Source organism: Nannobrachium achirus, assembly GCF_963921795.1.
Source record: "Nannobrachium achirus genome assembly, chromosome: 8".
NCBI classification, from domain to species: domain Eukaryota; kingdom Metazoa; phylum Chordata; class Actinopteri; order Myctophiformes; family Myctophidae; genus Nannobrachium; species Nannobrachium achirus.
This window is the reverse complement of record NC_137817.1, coordinates 5960017-5981440: the sequence shown is the minus strand read 5'-3', so window position 1 is coordinate 5981440 and position 21424 is coordinate 5960017. Positions and strand designations below refer to the sequence as shown.

The following is a 21424-nucleotide window of genomic DNA, read 5'->3' as shown; positions in this document are numbered from 1 at the left end:
AATGCAGAGCCGTACGTCACAAGTTCCGCCTCAGAAGGCTTCCGGACACATGCTTTGCAACAACGTAAACACACTATCCACGGTCTTGAAAAGTGTTTCTATTACAATGTTTCCATTTATACTGCTTTAAAGTCGTTTTGAGCTAAAGGCTCAAAGCTTTGAGCTAAAGGCTTCCTAGATTGATCCATTGGCGGCGCTCTGATATCATATTACCGTTAGATCTGAACTAGGTCTATATCTAGTTAGAATTAGCGCTGAAGTTGTATGACAGTCGGTTTAATGACAAGTGACACATTTTAAGTGACATTTTGTTTTACGGTGATCAAGACCCCCCACATTGAAACCCGCTGCTTTTTAGATATATATATTTTACCAAGGCAGTGTTGTGTCCTTGGGGTCTGCAGTGATGGGCTCGGTGCGGTGGGCGTTTCGCTGCGGATCGTGGAAGCCCACCAGAGCTGAGTGGCTGCGGGCTGCTCGCTGCGTGCAGCCCGAGGAGAAGGACAGGATAGGACAGTTTGTGTTCCAAAAGGACGCCAAATCAGCCATGGTGAGTGTGATTTATTAGAACAGTTTATTATTATATGCATGTACGATAAAGACAAACATGTTTAAACCGACAACTTGAAATATCAAAGAAAAAAAGAAAAGAAAAAAGCTTTGGAGAATGCGGGCATCGATCCCGCTACTTCTCGCATGCTAAGCGAGCGCTCTACCATTTGAGCTAATTCCCCGTGTGTTATATCATGCCGCTCGGTCCCCATATAAATGCACAGCAGATTCTGGGACACGTTTTACGCCGAGGACCGCTTTAGTCATGGGAGTGCAAATTTAATCATATCCTCTGGTCTGGATTTCTTGTCTCGTGCAGTTAGATAGTTAGATGATGTGTTTCTGTCTGAATCAAAGAGCTTCTTCCAGACCAGCTGAACGTCCTGAAGACCACTAGATGGCGCTGCCGCCACATTATTAACCAATTAATTAGATCCAAAATTATTCTATTTTTGTTGTTGCCTTAGTGTTGTCGGTCCGTTGTATTATTGATTCTTCTGTCAAGCACTTTGTGAGTCTGTTCTTAAAGCTGTATAATTAAAGTTTATTGTTATTATTATTATTATTAATATTATATACCTTTGCTATTCAATAAGAGCAGATACAAGCTCACAGTGTGTCGCTAAAACAAAAATTGTAGGCTACGTACGTTGGTAATAACTGCACAGAACCTACACCTACACAGACAACATGACGTAACGGGTGTGCCTATTATAGCTCTAACAGTCTAACTGGCTGGCTGCACATCTGTTAACCCCTGATGATATTGGGAAACACATGTCTTCTATCCACAACTTTCCCACGTCCCATCATGCATTGCGCAGAAGTTGTGCGGCAGTTTCCGGCGTCGCAGCCGAGAATGATCTACAAGCTCACAACGGTTGCATTTGCGACGCGACGTGAGCTTGTATGTCTGCTGTTCTCCGGAAGTGTCCCACAGATAATGCTACTGTAAATTCTCATGGAAACAGGTGGATAAATGTTGCAAAAGTGTATTTACAAACTTCATATTCAGCCATAAGACACCTCTGCATAATCACAAGCTTACTGGTAGCAGTTATAGTTGCATACTGTTGTGTTTCACTGAGAGGAGGCATATCTCCTCTCAGTGAATCCTGCATGCACTGAAAAGCAGGCGCAGCTCTGTGACTGCATTAGCGACTTTAAGCAATCGACGGCTACGGTAGACGAGAACGGTAACCAGAAAAGATCAGCGCTCGATAGATAAACCTGCCGCCATCACAGCTGTCTCGACGCCAGAAGCTCCCTTTCCACACCATGGGAACCAAAGGGGTGGGAACTATAAATAACTTTCATCCCCGGCACCCCTGAATGACAGTGTTGCTTTATGACTGATTGATTGATTGAAGAATTTATTAGAAGTTTGCAATAGAAAAAAGTACAGTTTCATGACAGTACAAATCACTGGTACAAGGTCAACTAAAAGGAGATCCTAGAAAGCCGAGGCTTATTTCCACAGGAACCACACTTTAAGTATCTCATATAACATTGAAAGACAGACTGATAGAACATAGTACTTACATGACACCTTACATTCATGCCATATTCCGGTATAGGCCTACCTGAAATACTTAAATCTTTCCCCCTAACATACAGTATAAGCTTTGTCACAAGGAAAACTCTAGAGAGAATCAAAGTCCAATATAGGACAGATTGAAAATAACTTGCTGTTATAAAGTGCACGGCCGAATCGATTCTTTTTGACACCACTACCTTTAACCCTGGTGTCTGTTCCTCCTCCAGGCTGGCAGGCTGTTGATGAGGAGGCTGATCTGTGAGAGGATGGATCTCCCCTGGTCGGAGATCCAGCTGGAGCGCTCTGCCAGAGGGAAGCCTTACCTGGCCAACCCTCCCAAGGTACACTACCGGCTCTGAATGGGTCTACACAGTCACTACAACAATACATTTAACCTTTTAGAGAAGAGGACTTGAAAGAGTCACTGAAAACACTTGGTTCGAATGTGGTCCTGCATAGAAACAACACATGGAAATGAACAAATAATTGAACCACAATTTACAAGATAAACATACTACTGTGCCCCCTTCCAACCCAACCTCACTCCCATGGTTCAAACTAACCCCCTCTATTAGCTATCAACACTACCCAAACATCAGGGGTGTAGTGGTCTGCAACATATGCATATAGCGTGGCATAATGGACACCTTTTTTGACCAACATGGATGAGCCTGCAGATGCACTGGCGTGCTTGCACGCAAGACTGCATGCCCGTTACATGACTGGTGTGACTGTTAGCATGCAGCTTTGTTGTAGGTACTTATCCACCTGTTTCCGTGAGAATTTACTGTAGCATTATGTGTAGGACACCTCCAGAGAACGGCAGACATACAAGCTCACGTCGCGTCGCAGATGCAACCGTTTTGAGCTTGTAGATCAGCTGGTTTCAAAGTGGGTGACGGGGCACCCTGGGGTGCCGTGACGGCAGTCCATGGGTGCCGCGAGATAATTTGATAATATTTGGAATTTATTTGGACACCTGAAAAAATATTTAGTATCATTTTAAACTTGAAGTACAAAGTTATTTTCAGTCAGTTCTAATAGACAAGGCAGAATTTCTGAAAATGTGCTTGTATAAAGTCCCGAAGGCATTTTGCGAATATTTATTATATACAACTGTTCTAGGGGTATTAAGGGATGCTGAATCCAAATTTGCTGTATATAATGCTCAAAAATGTTCCTAAATTGAGAAATCCAACATGGCCGCCACTGCAAGGCTGAAATCTATTTAAGTGAAAATCCTTTTGACTAAACAAGGTAGAAACTTGAACTAAATGTGTTTTTCTAGGTAGGCCTACATGGGGAATTTGAAAGTCTATCCTGATTTGAGATCAGACGTGAATAATTGGCTTGAAACTCATACATGTATAGCAGAAAAGGTTCGTTATTGATGCATAATTCGTCAAACAGAAACAAAAGCAGGATGAACCATGGTTTTATTCATCAAAACTCTTTTGATTTAGGTTTTTCTATCAACAAGTCATATATGCAAATTATATATAGTCCTTAATATGAAGGTAGGCTACATTAATTTAGCCTATTTGCAGTCATCAATATTTCGAGCAGATCTCATAGGTATCTTGCAGCTGCATGCATCAAATTCCACTTTTCCTGAATAGAATAGAATGGATTATAATATAATATAATAGTATTTACCATATCAATAAAAGTAAATGTACATGGGAATACTTCTGTAATCCTTACTGTGGCAGCTTATTCACAGTCTTCCTCAGTGTTCCGGCAAGTGTTGAGTTTTTTGCAGTTGCATGCTTCCATACATGCCATATGACTCTTTCTGGATAGAATAGAAGAGAGTTTATAGCCAGCACAAGTACATCAGGGTAGGGTTCATCAATCTGTCAACATCTAAGAGTCTAGAGTATGCAGTCTAGTAGGCTGATATTCTCTAAAATTACCAAATCCCATTAGTACAATCTATTATACATACCTGCAGCTGCAGCGTTGGCTGAGGCACTCCTTTGTACACCTACATGAAGTGAACTCCCTGCAGACTTTGGGCATAGGTGGCAGAGAGAGTAGCCGTGGCACTAACTGGCCTTCCTTGATCATGCATACCATTTCCTCCACTGGAGGAAGATCGGGGTGTGGCAGGTGAGCTTGATTCCATATAGTTGCTTGATAGTGTGCACGCATGATATGGAACCTCACAGCATCTGTGGTTGGTGGCAGAGTCTCAACTTTACTCATGCTTTGTTGCATGAATCAACGTCAGGCACACCATAGATCTTACAAATGAATCTTTCTGATGATGTCACAATATCTTCTGTGAAAGGGCCCTTCCCAAGGCCAGCAAGATCAGTGTGATGTTGTTCGAACACCTGCCAGGCTGTCTTCTTTCCGTGGCCGCTGAACTGAGACACACTGTCACATCCAGTAAGGGCATGGAAGGAGTGTCCACGAGGAAGCTGATACACGACTGATCCTTCACTGTATCCACGCACTGATGGAAACAGTAGTCGTGTCAGCACGTGACACAGACGTGCTTCTACTACTGCTTGCTTACTTTGACAAAATCAGATGTACCTATGTCTACATGAAAGCTGGGATATCAAAGGACCCAAAGTTTTTCCCAGTGCATGACATTCACAGGATACTGTCTGAGGATCAACTGGACACACTCCTGCCCTTACTGGATGTGACAGTGTGTCTCAGTTCAGCGGCCACGGAAAGCCTGGCAGGTGTTCGAACATCATCACACTGATCTTGCTGGCCTTGGGAAGGGCCCTTTCACAGAAAATATCGTGACATCATCAGAAAGATTCATTTGTAAGATCTATGGTGTGCCTGACGTTGATTCATGCAACAAAGCACGAGTAAAGTTATTCTGCAAAAGTCGTCCCCAAGAGACTCTGCCACCAACCACAGATGCTGTGAGGTTCCATATCATATGCGTGCACACTATTAAGCAACTATATGGAATCAAGCTCACCTGCCACACCCTGATCTTCCTCCAGTGGAGGAAATGGGATGGATGATCAAGTAAGGTCAGGCAGTTAGTGCCACGGCTACTCTGTCTGCCACCTATGCCCAAAGTCTGCAGGGAGTTCACTTCATGTGGGTGTACAAAGGAGTGCCTCAGCCAACACTGCAGCTGCAGGTATGCATATATAATATATTATACTAATGGGATTTGGAAATTTTAGAGAATATCAGCCTACTAGACTGCATACTCTAGACTCTTAGATGTTGACAGATTGATGAACCCTACCCTGATGTACTTGTGCTGGCTATAAACGTTGTATCCCCTTCTCTTCTATTCTATCCATAAAGAGTCATATGGCATGTATGGAAGTATACAACTGCAAAAAACTCAACATTTGCCGGAACACTGAGGAAGACTGTGAATAAGCTGCCACAGTAAGGATTACAGTAAGAAGTATTCCCATGTACATTTACTTTTATTGATATGGTAAAATACTATTATATTATATTATAATCCATTCTATTCTATTCAGGAAAAGTGGAATTGGTTGCATGCAGCTGCAAGATACCTATGACATCTGCTCGAAATATTGATGACTGCAAATAGGCTAAATTAATGTAGTCTACCTTCATATTAAAGGGATATTTCTCTTTCAAAAAACTTTTGGTAATTTTATCGTCTAATCAGGCTTTTATGAACACCCTGAACAGTTTTTAATTTGCTTGATTCAATATTTAGATATTTGATGTAAATGTTACCAGGCCCTCGGTCTCTCCCCACAGACACCCATTGTAACTTCAAACTTCATTTTAACCATGATAGATTCATTAAAAACACCCATTATTTTTTCTGGTGACTCATATTACCCTCCTAATATGTGAGCAGGTCTTGTTTTTTCAATAACATTTTTCATTTATTTGTAATAATTATTTTTTGAATTTAATTTTTTCCATTTTCCCAAATAATTAATAAAAACAAATGAAAAGGGTTATGGAAAAAAACACGGCCTGCTCACGTATTAGGAGGGTAGAATGAGTCCGTTTTTAATGAATAGTTAAAATGGAGTTTGAAGTTACAATGGGTGTGTGTGGGGAGAGAAGCCCTTCCCCTGTTTCCCTGTTGGAAGTGGAATATCCCTTTAAGGACTATATATAATTTGCATAATATGACTTGTTGATAGAAAAATCTAAATCAAAAGAGTTTTGATGAATAAAACCATGGTTCATCCTGCTTTTGTTTGTTTGACGAATTATGCATCAATAACGAACCTTTTCTGCTATACATGTATGAGTTTCAAGCCAATTATTCACGCCTGATCTAAAATTAGGATAGAATTTCAAATTCCCCATTTAGGCTAACCTAGAAAAACACATTTAGTTCAAGTTTCTACCTTGTTTAGTCAAAAAGATTTGCACTTAAATAGTTTCAGCCTTACAGTGGCGACCATGTTGGATTTCTCAATTTTTAGCCATTTAGGAACATCTTTGAGCATTATATACAGCAAATTTGGATTCAGCACCCCTTAATACCCCTAGAACAGTTATATATAATAAATATTCGCAAAATGCCTTCGGGGTTCTGATTTTCTGAAAATTGATCCTGTCTATAACCAAAATGGCTATTATCTCAACCTTTTCCTCGCAACATAGTCACTAAAATATTGTCACTGTCGGGCAGAAACCTTGTATCTCCAAGTTTCAAATGTGTACGTCTTTTGGTAAAGCAAAGCCCTGCTTCATCATACAAGACTGTGGCACAAAACTAGTGAAAACAGCCGATCTACAAGCACTTGTGTTGTGTGCTTGTAGATCGGCTGTTTTCACTAGTTTAGTACATTTTATAGATGAATAGATGAATGAATGAATGATGAAAGATGAATAGGTGAATGCAAAACGAACGGTTTTGGACATACAAGGTTTCCACCCGACAACGACGATATGCACTATAAATATAAGTTGCTGGGAGTGAAAATTATAATGTAGGGGTGCCTCGGATTAAAAAAATATTTATGGGGTGCCCTGAGACAAAAAGGTTTGGGAACCCCTGCTGTAGATCGCTCTCGGCTGCGACGCCAAAACTGCCGCACACCTTTTGCGCAATGCAAGATGGGACGTGTGAAACTTGTGGATAGCAACAATAGACACTTATGGCACTTCACATTTCCATTGGTACACTCTCCGATTTAAATAAGCACTGAAGACTTTGCAGTGTGGATTAGGGCCCCGGACCAAAGGAATGTGCTATCAAATGAGGTCCGTGGCCTAATGCATATCAAACATTGAAATGAAAAGAGGTTGACAATCCCTATTTTACATCATACCTCTAGGTGAGTGGTTGGGGCCCAGACGCCTGGCCCTGGAGCTTCAACGTCTCCCACCAGGGGGAGTATGCAGTGCTGGCTGCTCAGCAGGGACTGCAGGTTGGCGTGGATGTGATGAAGACCACCATGCCAGGTACACTCAACTCAACTCAACTTTACATCACAGCATGACAGGTGTAAGGAAGTGGGTGAATGTGTTTGCCGGACAATAGGGCTGCAACGATTAATCGTAATCGAATTGATTATTCAATTAGTTGCCAACGAAATTAGTAATCGCAATCGAATCGGCAACTAATAGCTGGAATTTGTATCAATACCGTGACGGTGCAGGAATATAGGGTCAAGAACAAATAATATGACTTGAATATTTATTTTTAAATTACCTGATCAGTATGCAGTCAGAAAAGGGTATTCATTTTTTGTCTTTTATTAGAAACCTAATCGGCAGCTGAGCAAAATGTAATAAATTATTTATTTTTAAAATAATTATTCATCTTTAATGTCTTTTTTTTGTTAGTTAAAAGTCTACAAGACACTCAAATCTAATGTATAAGGTAATAGCTTAATAAATGCCATAATCCGATTAATCGATTCATCATTTAAATAATCGACCGATTAATCAATTTTGAAAATAATCTTTAGTTGCAGCCCTAGCGGACAAGCTAAATATGTGAGAAATTCAGTCACATTTCTGACCAAAAAGGTATAGGCTGAAAAAAAGGACAAGACACTCACGCACATAATTTGCTGTACACCATGGCAATGTGAAATATATGCATATGATTCATGGAGGGTAGTTCAAATAGAAGTGGGATGAGGCAGTTATATAGTGGCAGTCAATAAAACGAGACAGTTATAAATAGCCAGGGTTGGGCAGTAACAAGTTACTTTTAATATTAACCTCGCCCACCAGGCTTTCTGAGAGAAAGCCTGGTGTTTGTTCACAACAGGCCGTTTGGTTTCCGCCTAAAGCGCGGAAACCACTAGAAGAAGCGGCGTTGCTCTGATTTGGTTCCCTCCGTTTGTTTCCCCAATCTCTATTAAAATGCTGGAGTAGCCTATTGTAGTCTTGCCAGTCGCTACGAGTTGGACTAAAAGATGCACATACCAAACACATTTTTCAAAAGCAAAACTACTCCGCATCAAGGACTTTATTAGGTAGGCCCTAAAAGTATGTCCTTGAGCGCAGGGGAATTATTTTGGGTTAAAACTGTTTCCGGTGGATAGTTCTGGCCAAATTGTAGTCCTTTGAGTACTACAACATGACGTTTTGTGGTTTCCGCTCCAGACCGGTTACAAGCCCGAAAAGTGAAGTGATCCCAGACTAGTTAATATATTACCGTAATATTATTATGTTATCCAGTAACAAGTAGTGTAATCTATTACTCTGCCAAAACAAAAACATTTATATTATACCATATTACTGATCTAAATAACGCTGCGTTACTCGTTACAATGAATGAACGTGATTTGTATTTGTTTCTGACCGAGATAAAAGCGCTCTCTCTTTGGTTGTCCATGAGCCGGCTGCGTAGTGTGTCATGCTCCACTTGTCAGGCCATGCTGTGGGGTCACTGTGGTGTGTGTGTGTGTGTGTGTGTGTGTGTGTGTGTGTGTGTGTGTGTGTGTGTGTGTGTGTGTGTGTGTGTGTGTGTGTGTGTGTGTGTGTGTGTGTGTGTGTGTGTGTGTGTGTGTGTGTGTGTGTGTGTGTGTGTGTGTGTGTGTGAGAGACAACCCAAAGCCAAAGCAAAATGGAATGCTATCTGGCACTAAAAAGAGAATATACATTAGCAGAATATCTGAGCACAGTAAAAGACCCAAAACTTAGGAAAGCCTTGACTAGGTACAGACTCAGCGAACACAGCCTTGCAATAGAGAAAGGCCGGCACAGACAGACCCCACTCCCAAGGGAAGATAGGCTATGTACACACTGCACACAAAATGTGGTAGAAACAGAGCTACACTTTCTAACCACCTGCCCACTATACCAAGACATTAGAGACGCATACTTCCCACAGATTACACACACCCGAAGTGAGTTTGAAAACTCGACCAATGATGAAAAACTCCCATATCTACTGGGAGAAATACAACAATGCGCAAACACAGCAGCAAGATTTGTGAACTGTTGTGACAAAAGAAGGCTAGAAACACAACCACCCTAAGGACTACAAACCATGGATTGACATCTAGACCTACTGCACATACAGTATGAAACAGAGCTGATACCTTTAAATGCATTTTGAGGAAAACAAATGCTGCTATTTGTACCCTGTATATAAAATGTCACAATGCGACATAGCTCTGTTTACTCAATACTGTACCCCCTCCAACTGTATATATGTTCCCCATTTTCAACTGTTTTTTTATTGTATTTGTGATACTTGCTTTGGCAATGTAAACGTATGTTTTCTCATGCCAATAAAGCTCCTTTGAATTGAATTGAATTGTGTGTGTGTGTGTGTGTGTGTGTGTGTGTGTGTGCGTGCGCGTGTGTGCGCGTGCAAGCAGGGACAGCCTGCTGCAGGGGCAAAAGAAGACTCATGTAATCAATCTGTATCTTGGTTGTTGGTTTGCCGTCGTAATTCCCATCATGGCCACATGGTGTCACTGTTGTCTCAGTTATTCATCAGAATCAGTCTGCCTGCATGGGCCACACACACACATACATGCCCGTGCGCGTGCACACACACACACACACACACACACACACACACACACACACACACACACACACACACGCACACACTCATGGGAAAGTCTCGAAAAAACATACACAGCCCACCCATCTGACCTTTTAACATGGCAGCTGTGAGGTGGCCAGAAGGGTGTCTTGTTGACGTTCTGAGATAATAAAAAGCTTTATTTATTAATGTATTGTTTTCATCTTTAATTTGTGTGCCCCCCCCCCCCTCTGTATCTTTGTCTGTCTCTCTGTCTGTCTCTCTCTCTCTCTCTCTCTCTCTCTCTCTCCAGGAAGCAGCACCGTGTCGGACTTTTTCCGCATCATGACTCGCCACTTCACGGAGCAGGAGTGGAGCGTCATCCACTCGTCCGGCTCGGAACACCAGCAACTGGACGCTTTCTACCGCCACTGGGTAACCCATGGCAACCATATATTCTGATAGCAGTCGTTGCTATATAGAGTCTCCCTCCTCCTGTCTCTCCGGCGCTTTAGTAAACCGAAAATGCCTTTTCAGGTCGGCACACACATTTCATCCAGTCAGGAGAGAGAATTCACCCTTTGTTAGCCTCCTGGTTGGTCCCTGACTGACCAACCAGCAGGCTCTATCTGCCCAAGACAAATTTCCCTTGTGGACAAATAAAGTTTACCTTACCTTACCTTACCTTACCTTGTCCTGCCCGGGTTCCGCCTTTTTTATGTTGAATTAGCTAAAACATAATTTTTGGAGAAATAAAAACATTTAAAAGCATGCCGATTCACTATGCTGCCACTGAGCAGCTCCAATTGACTGAAACAAAGTTTGAAATTAGAATTGAGCACGCAGAATAACAATATGAAGCAACTGAATTAACATGGCAGTGGATGGAATGTCCCACTGATTGTCCCACCAAGACACAGCAACCAATGGGTGTGGAGAGGGGCAGGACAATGGGCGGGACTTGACAAAGGGTGAATTCATACAGTACACGGGATAAACAAGTGCATTTGAAAGTGATGACACAAACAAATGAGCAGGCAGAATTGGAACGATACAATAATGAGTACCTGAGACGAATAACAGTATAAGTCCATATTTGAATTTTTTTGAATATATATATTTTTGTATTTACCAGACTGTAAACCACAAACCAGTCATTTTTAATCTGTTAAATTGTTAATGCACTCCCCCCTCATTTTGTTTAATTGTCGGTTTTAATTTTATCTGCTCCCTTTGTCTGCTGAATATTGCTTGTATGGACTTATACTGTTGTTCCACAAACTGCTGGAGATGTACTGTTTTTCCACTTTCCACAAGTATTATGTCTTACAATTCCTAATATATATGAGTTAAGTAAAAAAATCTAATTCAACAAAATGAGAGGGGAGTACATTAAGACTTTAAGAGATTCAAAACTTCTAGTTTGTGGTTTACAGTCTGGTAAATCAAAAAAATATCTTTATCCAACATTTTAAAATACGGACTTAGACTGTTATTCGTCTCGGGTACATTGTGTGCTGATAAATGGGTACTCTCTCCTGATTGGCTGAAATTGGCAACCCACCTGTGTTTTGTCTACAACCCACGTGTGTAAAGAGAAAGGGAGACTGAACAAAACACTCTATAGCAATGATGAGAATAAAGTCAAGTGACTAAGTACAGAGTAAAAGGTCAAGATTATTAAGTATTGACAGTTCAAGTGGTTAAATATCTGAAAACACAAATTGACATGAATCCAAAATACACTGACGATCGTGCTGTCAAACAATGCAACTATATGGAATCTACCTCTATAAAGGTTGTGGGGGTCCCTGCTTCATCTCTCTCTCAACTAGGGGGTCCTAGTTGAGAGAAAACATTGAAGACCCCTGCTTTAAACTTTAACAAAACAAATAAGACATCGCCTACCTTGCATTTAATTGTCTCGTTTATAGGACAGACTGACAATGACATGCACCAATCAAAACTAGGGTATCATGGTGATGTCACGCGCAATACCCTCCCCTAGGTATTTTTGACAATGTTTATGAATATCTTTCAAAATGTTTGCCTAAGTAATAAGTGCACAGCTACTGTGCCACAACTTAACGGGCACAGCTGCCCCCTGTCCTGGCCGTAATAACGCCACTAAAGCAGGGGTCTTCAATGTTTTCAGGCCAAGGACCCCTTAGTTGAGAGAGAGATGAAGCAGGGACCCCCACCACCTTATCATAGATTCCATATCGTTTCATTGTTTGACAGCACAATCGTCAGTGTATTTTGGATTCATGTCAATTTGTGTTTTCAGATATTTAACCACTTGAACCATCAATACTTAAAACAACTTGACCTTTCACTCTGTACTTAGTCTGCTCTTTTACCCCTCTACACCAAAGCTCTTTGCCGGAAATAGTCGATCTACAAGCTCAAGCTTGTAGATCTGCTATTTTTGGCTAAAGTTCTCAGAATATGGACGCTATAGGCCGGGTTTCAAGTGGTTCATATAAAAAAGGAGTAAAAAAAGTTTCTATCACACAAAGATTTGGAATACCCCCTGTAGTAACTCTGAGGACCCCCTAGGGGTCCCGGACCCCCTGTTGAAGACCCCTGCACTAAAGTAAAGATATAGTGAGATTGAGAGGGTGCAAGACAGGCGCGGCAGACATCGGCTGATCTAATCGCTGACTAATTGACTCGGTGCTCAGTGCTCAACAGTTGCCATAGTGATAGCCTAATAATACTGTTACTGTGGGGTCATTAGCTCTGGAGCAGTGTTTTGTCTGGAGCTGCGAGATTCACACGAAATCAGGCACTCAGTCTATTATGTAGCAGCACTGGTTCTCTAACTGGGTAATACAGCATCATCAGTGTCATTTAACCACTTAAAGGGGTACTATACTGTCACTTTAATAAGTAATCTTAAAATATGAGTTAATATTTTTATGATGTCATTGTGGGAATGCGCAATTATAAGCCAATCAAATTAATTGACTGTACGTAGACTACTTACTGTACTGGTCAGCTGTTGTTGAGGGGCGAGGGGCAGATTACACTGTGACATGAGTTTCAGTCTATTTCAGAGCGTTTTCAGAGAGACCATGTGACCTACTGTATCATACTGTTATAAATTCAGGCCGTGTCAGCGGGCCTTTAATCAATATGTTTTTTTAGAATATTTAAAAAAAGAATCTTGGAAATATTATATTTGTAAACCTATGTCCAAAGCTGTTACTTTTCAGGAAATGAAAAGGGGAAAAAAAGAAGAAAATAAGCTGTGTTACAATGTAGTTATTATTTAATCACAAGATCTTGTACCTTTAATTTGTTCAAATAAACCTTTCACTTGTTATTTTAACCTGGCCCGCCCCCCTTTCTAGTAGAAAGCCCAAGCAGAGGCACGTAGGCCAGCGCTTGGCTAAACTTGCTTTGGTTATGCCCTAATAAGCTCGCGTGGGAATTAATATGTATGCGTTCTGCACGTGTAATTGCATTTAGTTCAGGGGTCTTCAACGTTTTCAGGCCAAGGCCCCTTTTAGTTGAGAGAGAGAGAGAGATGAAGCAGGGACTCTCAAAACCTTTTTATCGATTCCATATGGTTTCATCGTTTGACAGCACAATCATCAGTGTATTTTGGATTCATGTCAATTTGTGTTTCCAGATATTTAACCTCTTGAGCCGTCATTACGTAATAAACTTGACCTTTCACTCTGTACTTAGTCTGCTCTTTTTCCCCTCTACACTAAACCTCTTTGCCGATAATAGCCGATCTACAAGCTCACAATGCCTCGCAGTGCGAGGTGTTGTGAGCTTGTAGATCTGCTATTTTTGGCTAAAGTTCTCCGAATATGGACGCTAGGGTTCAAGTGGTTATTATAAAAAAAGGTTTCTATCACACAAAGATTTGGAGGACCCACTGTAGTAACTCTGAGGACCCGGACTCCCTGTTGAAGTCCCCTGATTTAGTTGAAGCTGATTGGTTGTCCTCTCTGTCCGTCAAGGCCCTGAAGGAGAGCTTCATCAAAGCGATGGGCACGGGGCTGGGTTTGATTGGTTGTCCTCTCTGTCCGTCAAGGCTCTGAAGGAGAGCTTCATCAAAGCGATCGGGACGGGGCTGGGTTTGATTGGTTGTCCTCTCTGTCCGTCAAGGCTCTGAAGGAGAGCTTCATCAAAGCGATCGGGACGGGACTGGGTTTGATTGGTTGTCCTCTCTGTCCGTCAAGGCTCTGAAGGAGAGCTTCATCAAAGCGATCGGCACGGGACTGGGTTTGATTGGTTGTCCTCTCTGTCCGTCAAGGCTCTGAAGGAGAGCTTCATCAAAGCGATCGGGACGGGACTGGGTTTGATTGGTTGTCCTCTCTGTCCGTCAAGGCTCTGAAGGAGAGCTTCATCAAAGCGATCGGGACGGGGCTGGGTTTGATTGGTTGTCCTCTCTGTCCGTCAAGGCTCTGAAGGAGAGCTTCATCAAAGCGATCGGGACGGGGCTGGGTTTCAACCTGCAGCGGGTGGACTTCCACCTCTGCCCTGAGGGCGTGGCAGAGGGCGTGGCCGTACGCCGGACCAGAATGCACCTGGACGAGGAGGAGGAGGAGGACTGGCTGTTCGAGGTGAGTGCATGTTATTCCTGGCCCCGCCCCCGGCTTCCTGTTCATATCCTGAAAGAGGCGGAGGCTGAAAAAGCTGGCCTGAAGACCCCCCAGAGCAAAATTTGAGTTACAAACATTCGCTTAAAAAATACATATATTCAAAGATTTGCCCACATTCTCACGACTTTTCAAAAATAGCAGGTCTACAAGCTTGCAGCGCTGCACTTGGTGCCGCGCTGTGAGCTTGTATATCTGATATTTTTCAATAGCTAGACTAAAGTATAACATTATTAAGGCCCCTCCACCTTGGGCCCTAGTAACTCAGTCCCACTCCCCCTCCCCCCCCCCCCCCCCCCCCCCCCCCTTAGACGCCCTTGCACACACACACACACACACACACACACACACACACACACACACACACACACACACACACACACACACACACACACACTCTCTCTCTCTCTCTCCAGCCCTTATCATCAAGTTAAAATTGTCTAGACGTCCTCCTTGTCTTCACTTTAGTTTTCAATCAGGCCACAGTCTGTCCTCTCACCTTCATTTCACTAAATCATTGCTGTCGCGTGCAGTGGCGTCAGTTCAGAAAAAAGCTAAGGTATGGCAACATGACTGGTGTCTTGCACGTGTGCGAAGGCGCGCGTGCAAGACACCAGTCATGTTACCATACCTTAGCAGCAGGCTAACACATTTATTTTATGAAGTACATTCTATTTTTCCCCCGTTTCTACGGTTTGCTCAAGTGCAGCTAAACTTGGCATAACATAGTAAACGTGCCACAATTAACAATAATGCATTGCACATTTGCAGCTGACCTGCAGAACCTGGGAATACACCATTCTGTCAATATGGGGAGAATAAAAGTGTGGAGAATATAATTATAATACCTTGTTAAAGTGACCATTTTGTAAAATGTTGCATTTGTAGTTATTTTAATGTAATTTAACAACATAACCAGCACAGATAGACAAAGAGACATTCATGGATTTATAATAAAAGTAACTTTTATTTTCCCCCCTGGACCCAGGGTATCAGGGTATGGCAGCTGCATACCCCTGCCATACCCAATTGATACCCCTGGTCGAGTGGAAACCCTGTACGTCCAAAACCTTTCACACATACCAGCTTTCTGCCCGAAAGCAATGAAATGAGTAAACGTCCGTCCGTCCGTCCGTCCGTCCGTCCGTCCGTCCGTCCGTGCCGGAACTAATGCTCCGGGATCGGTTTCTACACGGACACATTATGGAGCGGACCGATTAACATTGAGGCCGCAAACCGGAAGCGGATGGTCCGTCCTCTATTCCGGCCCATTAGCTTTCTGTGTAAACACCACGGCTTACAGATGGAGAATGGATTGATCAATTGAAAAAGTTTCAACGGATTTGAGAAGCTGATGGAATACGCGAACACGATGCATAGCAGTGTCCGATCGCGCACAATGGGAACTGGATTAGCGCCCGCGTTAACAGGTAGGAGAAGCCAGCAGTGAAAGACATAGAAAAATCTTCGGGCTCCTCGGCCGTAAACTACGAATGAGTTAATACCTCTAAAATGACAAATTAAATATTGGTCAAATTGTCAAATATTAGAGGCAGAAATTGATCTACATGCTCACGTTGTGAGCATGTAGATCGGCTATTTTCACAATAGAACCGTGTAGAGTGGGGGGTCCCATGTTAAAATATGATTATTTTGGGGGCTGTGGCCTGAAAAGGTTGAGAACCCCTGCTCTAATACAAACGTGTATGTGTGTGTGTGTGTGTGTGTGTGTGTGTGTGTGTGTGCGTGTGTGTGTGTGTGTTCTCCAGGAGACTCTGCTAGATGCAGACCACCATGTTGCCGTGGCGATAGGACCCCCAGTGACACCCGGAGCTGCGGTGAGGAAATATCATGTCTCGTTTTTATACAACAGCTTTTTTGTACCTTCTTTGTTATCAAAAATACGGTATTATGTCGCGACTATTTCAAGTTCAACACATATGGAATCATATAAACCCTTACAGAACTCGGATACAACTCGGATAGCAGATCTAACTTGGATAGCAGATCTACGAGGCGTTGTGAGCTTGTAGATCTTTTGGCTAGATCTTTTGGCTAGATCTTTTGGCTAGATCTTTTGGCTAGATCTTTTGGCTAGATCTTTTGGCTAGATCTTTTGGCTAGATCTTTTGGCTAGATCTTTTGGCTAGATCTTTTGGCTAGATCTTTTGGCTAGATCTTTTGGCTAACATTCTCAGAATAAGGACACTAGTGTTCATGTAGTTAATATAAAAAAGGAGAAAAAAAGTTTCCATCACACAAAGATTTGGAGGACTCCTTATAGTAACTCTGAGGACCCCTAGGGGTCCCGGACCCCCTGTTGAAGAGAACCATACATTATGAACAATAGGCTCCAATGACACCTTCACATGTGTTTCTGGTTCAAATCTGCCGGCGAGCCAATTAGGGCTGTCACAGTTATTACATACGATACGCCGCCTGATCGCAATTATCTTAACTAATACAATCATTTGCAGTATGATCATTATAATCGTTCCCATCCTCAGTCTGTATGAAACAGATGTGTGAAATGAACAGAAATGTTATTTCCACGCTCTTTTAACCCACTTTCAACCTGCCTGTCCCTATTTTGGGAAAGAAAGAATGATGGGAAAGAACTTTCAAAAAGAGCAGATTTATAAGCTCAACTATTTTTGAAAGCATACAATCTTTGGTTTGTTTGTCATACCCAACTTTAGCAATATTTGTTTTCAAAGCTAAAAAGGCAAACGGAACATTTTTTTTTTTTTTTTTTATGTAAAAAAAAAAAACACAATTCACTCAGTAATTAGTTGCATGACAAATAATCATAAAAGAGAAGTCACAGCCCTGTTTCCAATCAAACAAAGCTATGGAACAGTGAACATGGAATCTACTGCTAGTTTGACACTTTTCACTATTTTCAGTGTAAGACAGTGGCCCGCACACAAATCAAATACTCCTTTAGACTAGAGAAAGACATCTATGACTCTATGACTGAAATCAGTCATGGCGACTGAGAACTTTTAACACATTGGATGCAACCATAGACTGCGTCCTGCAAGCCCCGGTCCTGTCCAAATTGTTGTGGAAATTCACGGTCTAAACATGGAATGTTGACATTCAGACGAAAATCTAAAATCCTTATCCTAAGCGGTTTCTTTGCATCAGCAATGAATAGGAACCACAAGCGTAATTTGTATAGGGTTGATGGGTTTAATAAACCCAAGGGCCCCCCTACTGGTGACAGTATTATAAATTCATAGGCTATTATATCGCCGTTGTCGGGTGAAAACCTTGTATGTCAAAGCCGTTCATTTTGCATTTTTCATTTTAAAAATGATTTAAACTAGTGAAAACAGCCGATCTACAAGCACACAGCGCCTCACTACTTTTGTGCGACGGCCTTGTCTGATGAAGCAGGGCTTTGCTTTGCGAAAGAACGTACAAATGTGAAACTTGGAGATACAAGGTTTACACCCGACAACGACGATATGTATGTTGTCATTTCCAATATATTAGGGGTTTCTTATCTCCTAATCTATGGGCCCCCCTCATAGCAGTACAGGGCCCTTTTGATCTGAAAACCCATTCAGAATAAGATCTAATTTCGCCCCTGATAGGAGCCTATGGATATTAGACGCTTTCTGATGCTGGCGGCCGAGTTGCATCATGGGATATGTAGTGTTTTCACTCACCAGCTGCCCCAACAGCGCCTGTTTACCTGGTTACCATGGTAAGCAGTTATCTTGTCTCTGGACCAGATTGGCGGCGGTAGTGTTAATGCGTGTGAAACATTCCCAAGTAACATTTGGACTGTCTGTCACACCCCCCCCCCCTCCCAGCCTCTCCCCTCATCCCTCCCCCCTCCCTCTCCCTTCACGCTGCTGTCCTTCGGTGAGCTCATCAGCTCGGCCACGCCCCTGACGGAGGAAGACCCCGCCTACTGGGACAGCTTCCAGAGAAAGGCCGACGCCCCGGAGAGGCAGAGACGTGCACCCCCCACATAGACACAAGGTAGTGGGAGGAGGGATGGGACCATACCAAAATATCATGTTGCCATTATTGTTACCAAAATAATCATGTTTTTATTAACTCATTCTGAGCCCCAGACATTAACGGATTATAATGTCCAAAGTGCCTCCTTGAGGTCCCATTCACTTGCGTTGTCTTATTTTGAAGGCCAGAAGTCCACCGCGCAATCACTTCCGGTCTGACGTCATCGGATCGTGCGCCGGAACCGTTCCGTGTCCACGTGGAGTTGTGTAATGGCCGACCGGGAGCTTTTATAACTGTAACATAAGCGAGCATCTGCCTCCATCCTAGCTTCTAAAGTGTAGTTTTGAGATAATGGACATTAAAGATGAGATCCCCCGTCCACCTCAATGTTATGGATGGGACTATTTTGTGCTCGTGGAGCCGTGATGATGCGAAATCAGCGACGGATTTCGTCTCCGGACCGCCGGCCATTCTTCTCGGTAATGTACTCGCCGTTACAGTAATAGATTACTTTTCCCGAGATATCCCGTGATTGCACTACAGATACTCGAGTACATTTCGCGAGACATCTCGCGAATGGCACTAGATGAGTTAACTCATGGGATGCCCACGAGGTGTCTACACGCCAATCTCTTATGTCGCTGGAGGCCCACGACGTTTTGACGTGTTTACTGTATTTACAGTATTAACTTTATATCTCACCGTTAGGTTGGGGCTACGCATGGATGTAGCCCATTAGCCGCTAGTCGCTTCGAGTCGACGCTGAGAGCATCGCGCGGCCGTTTTTCTCCATATACTCCATTGCATTTCCCCATCTTTAACGCCCTTTATCTCTGATGTTTGTTTTATGGCTAAAACTGTGGCGGGGTGCGGCAAAATGTCCAAATTTTGATCGGCAATGAACAGTTATGATCAACACTGGTCCATACAGAAAGTTACACAACAACATCCTGTCTGCGCTCATGTGACCAAGTGACGTCATGACGCATGCATTGACGCAGCAGGGCCAGATTCAATACAATGGTGGTGGGCCTGGGCAGCGAGAGGGGATAAATGGGGCTCAATCCAGGGGCACCCGATGTGTTAACCACTTGAACCCCTGTATCGATATTCTGGGGCAGAACATTTGCCAAAAAATAGCAGATCTACAATCTCACAACACGTTGTGAGCTTGTAGAACTGCAATTGTTTGGCAAAGAGATTTGGTAGAGTGAAAAAAACAACGACTGTATCAAGTACGTTTATAGGTGTGTTTTACCAATTGTAGAGGGTTTAGGGTTGAATTCACCCTTTGTCAAGTCCCGCCCGTTGTCCCGCCCCTCTTCGCACCCATTGGTTGCTGTGTCTTGGTGGGACAAAAGTCCTTTCTCGTATTGTTATTCTATGTATTAAATTCTCATTTTAAACTGGGTTTCAGTAAAAAAGGAGCCTCTTAGTGGCAGTAAAGTGACAGGGCATGTTTTAGCAGATGTTTTTATTCCTCCAAAAATTTGGTTTCAGCAAATTCAACATAAAAAAGGCGGAACCAGGGCGGGACAAGGCGGAAATAGCCTGCTGGTTGGTCAGTCAGGGACCAACCAGACAAAGGGTGAATTGATCCCAGCGTATGACAGAGGACAATATCGATATATATTCGTCACTGTCTGGCCAAAACCTCTTAACTCCATGTTTGAGGTTTTAGATTTGTTGGCATAAATCAGGGCTATTGAACACCCTTTACATCTGTGTGTTGGTTAAAATAATATTGAACCAATGGAAAGTATTAAAAAGTGCTTGGGACAAAACCTCCTAACTCCACACTTTCTGCCAAACCAACTAACTCCACCCGATTGGCCCTCTCTTTTTTTCATAAACATGTGCTATTGAACACCCTTTACGTCCGTGTGTTGGTTAAAATAATATGGAACCAATGAAAAGTAGTAAAAAGCCCTTCGGTCAAAACCTCCTAACTCCACTTGAGCTCATTTTCCCAAAAATGAACATTTTTGGAGTTGGGAGGTTTCGGCCCGACAGCAGAGATATAAAAATCTCTGCGATACGAGTGTTTTTTTATCACGATAAACGCTAATAACGATTATCGTCACATCCCTAGGTGAAGGACCACCGAACGTAGGAGGTATCTACGTTTCTCTACCTACGGTGGGAGAGACCGGGACGTCCCAACTGCCGTTGATTTCCTGTGTCTGCGTCGGCATGGGTTTGGGAGACGAGGAGTAGGTTCACGACACTCTTCGTTCCAATGGAGAAGTGACCAATGCACTCTGTGTCAGATTAGTTTGGGCCCACAGTCACAGAAGTTCAGGGATCCATTATTCACACCCCTGCAAGCCAAATGACGTCATGATGACGTTATGATAACGTCCTCCGGTGACTCTGGTGGCGTTCAGAACTAGGCCAGATCACAGCCCATATGGGGATGATCTTGACGTCATTACCAGGATGTCATATGGACTATAGGATTAGGGCATTCACGAATCTACATGCTCACAATCTACATGCTCACGATCTACATGCTCACGATCTACATGCTCACAACGCCTCGCGTTGCGAGGCGTTGTGAGCATGTAGATCGGCTATTTTCACAATATTTATCTGCGGAACCGAGTCACATTAAATGTAATACCTACAATTCCAAGTGCTTGTCAGGGTGGGGCCCCCAGTTCAAATATGTTTATTTTGGGTGTCACAGCCTAAAAAGGTTTGAGAACCCCTGGTATAGAGCATTAACAAATTCATCCACCAGGGGCATTGACCAAAAAAAAGGAATATTCGACTTCGGTGAACAACGTCGAATAGTGACTTTGATATTTG

At 42.8% G+C, this 21424-nt stretch overlaps 1 protein-coding gene across 1 annotated transcript; it reads left to right on the top strand.

The window, feature by feature from the left end:
• Positions 1-406: 406 nt before the first annotated feature.
• aasdhppt (aminoadipate-semialdehyde dehydrogenase-phosphopantetheinyl transferase) lies at positions 407-21069 on the top strand (the record flags this gene model as incomplete). Its single annotated transcript, XM_080731418.1, has 8 exons — positions 407-550; positions 2317-2430; positions 7360-7486; positions 10330-10451; positions 14438-14599; positions 16405-16473; positions 18460-18631; positions 20706-21069. The coding sequence occupies 7 exons, from the start codon at positions 407-409 to the stop codon at positions 18622-18624; spliced, it is 903 nt and encodes a 300-aa protein (XP_080587544.1). The 3' UTR covers positions 18625-18631; positions 20706-21069.
• Positions 21070-21424: the final 355 nt, after the last annotated feature.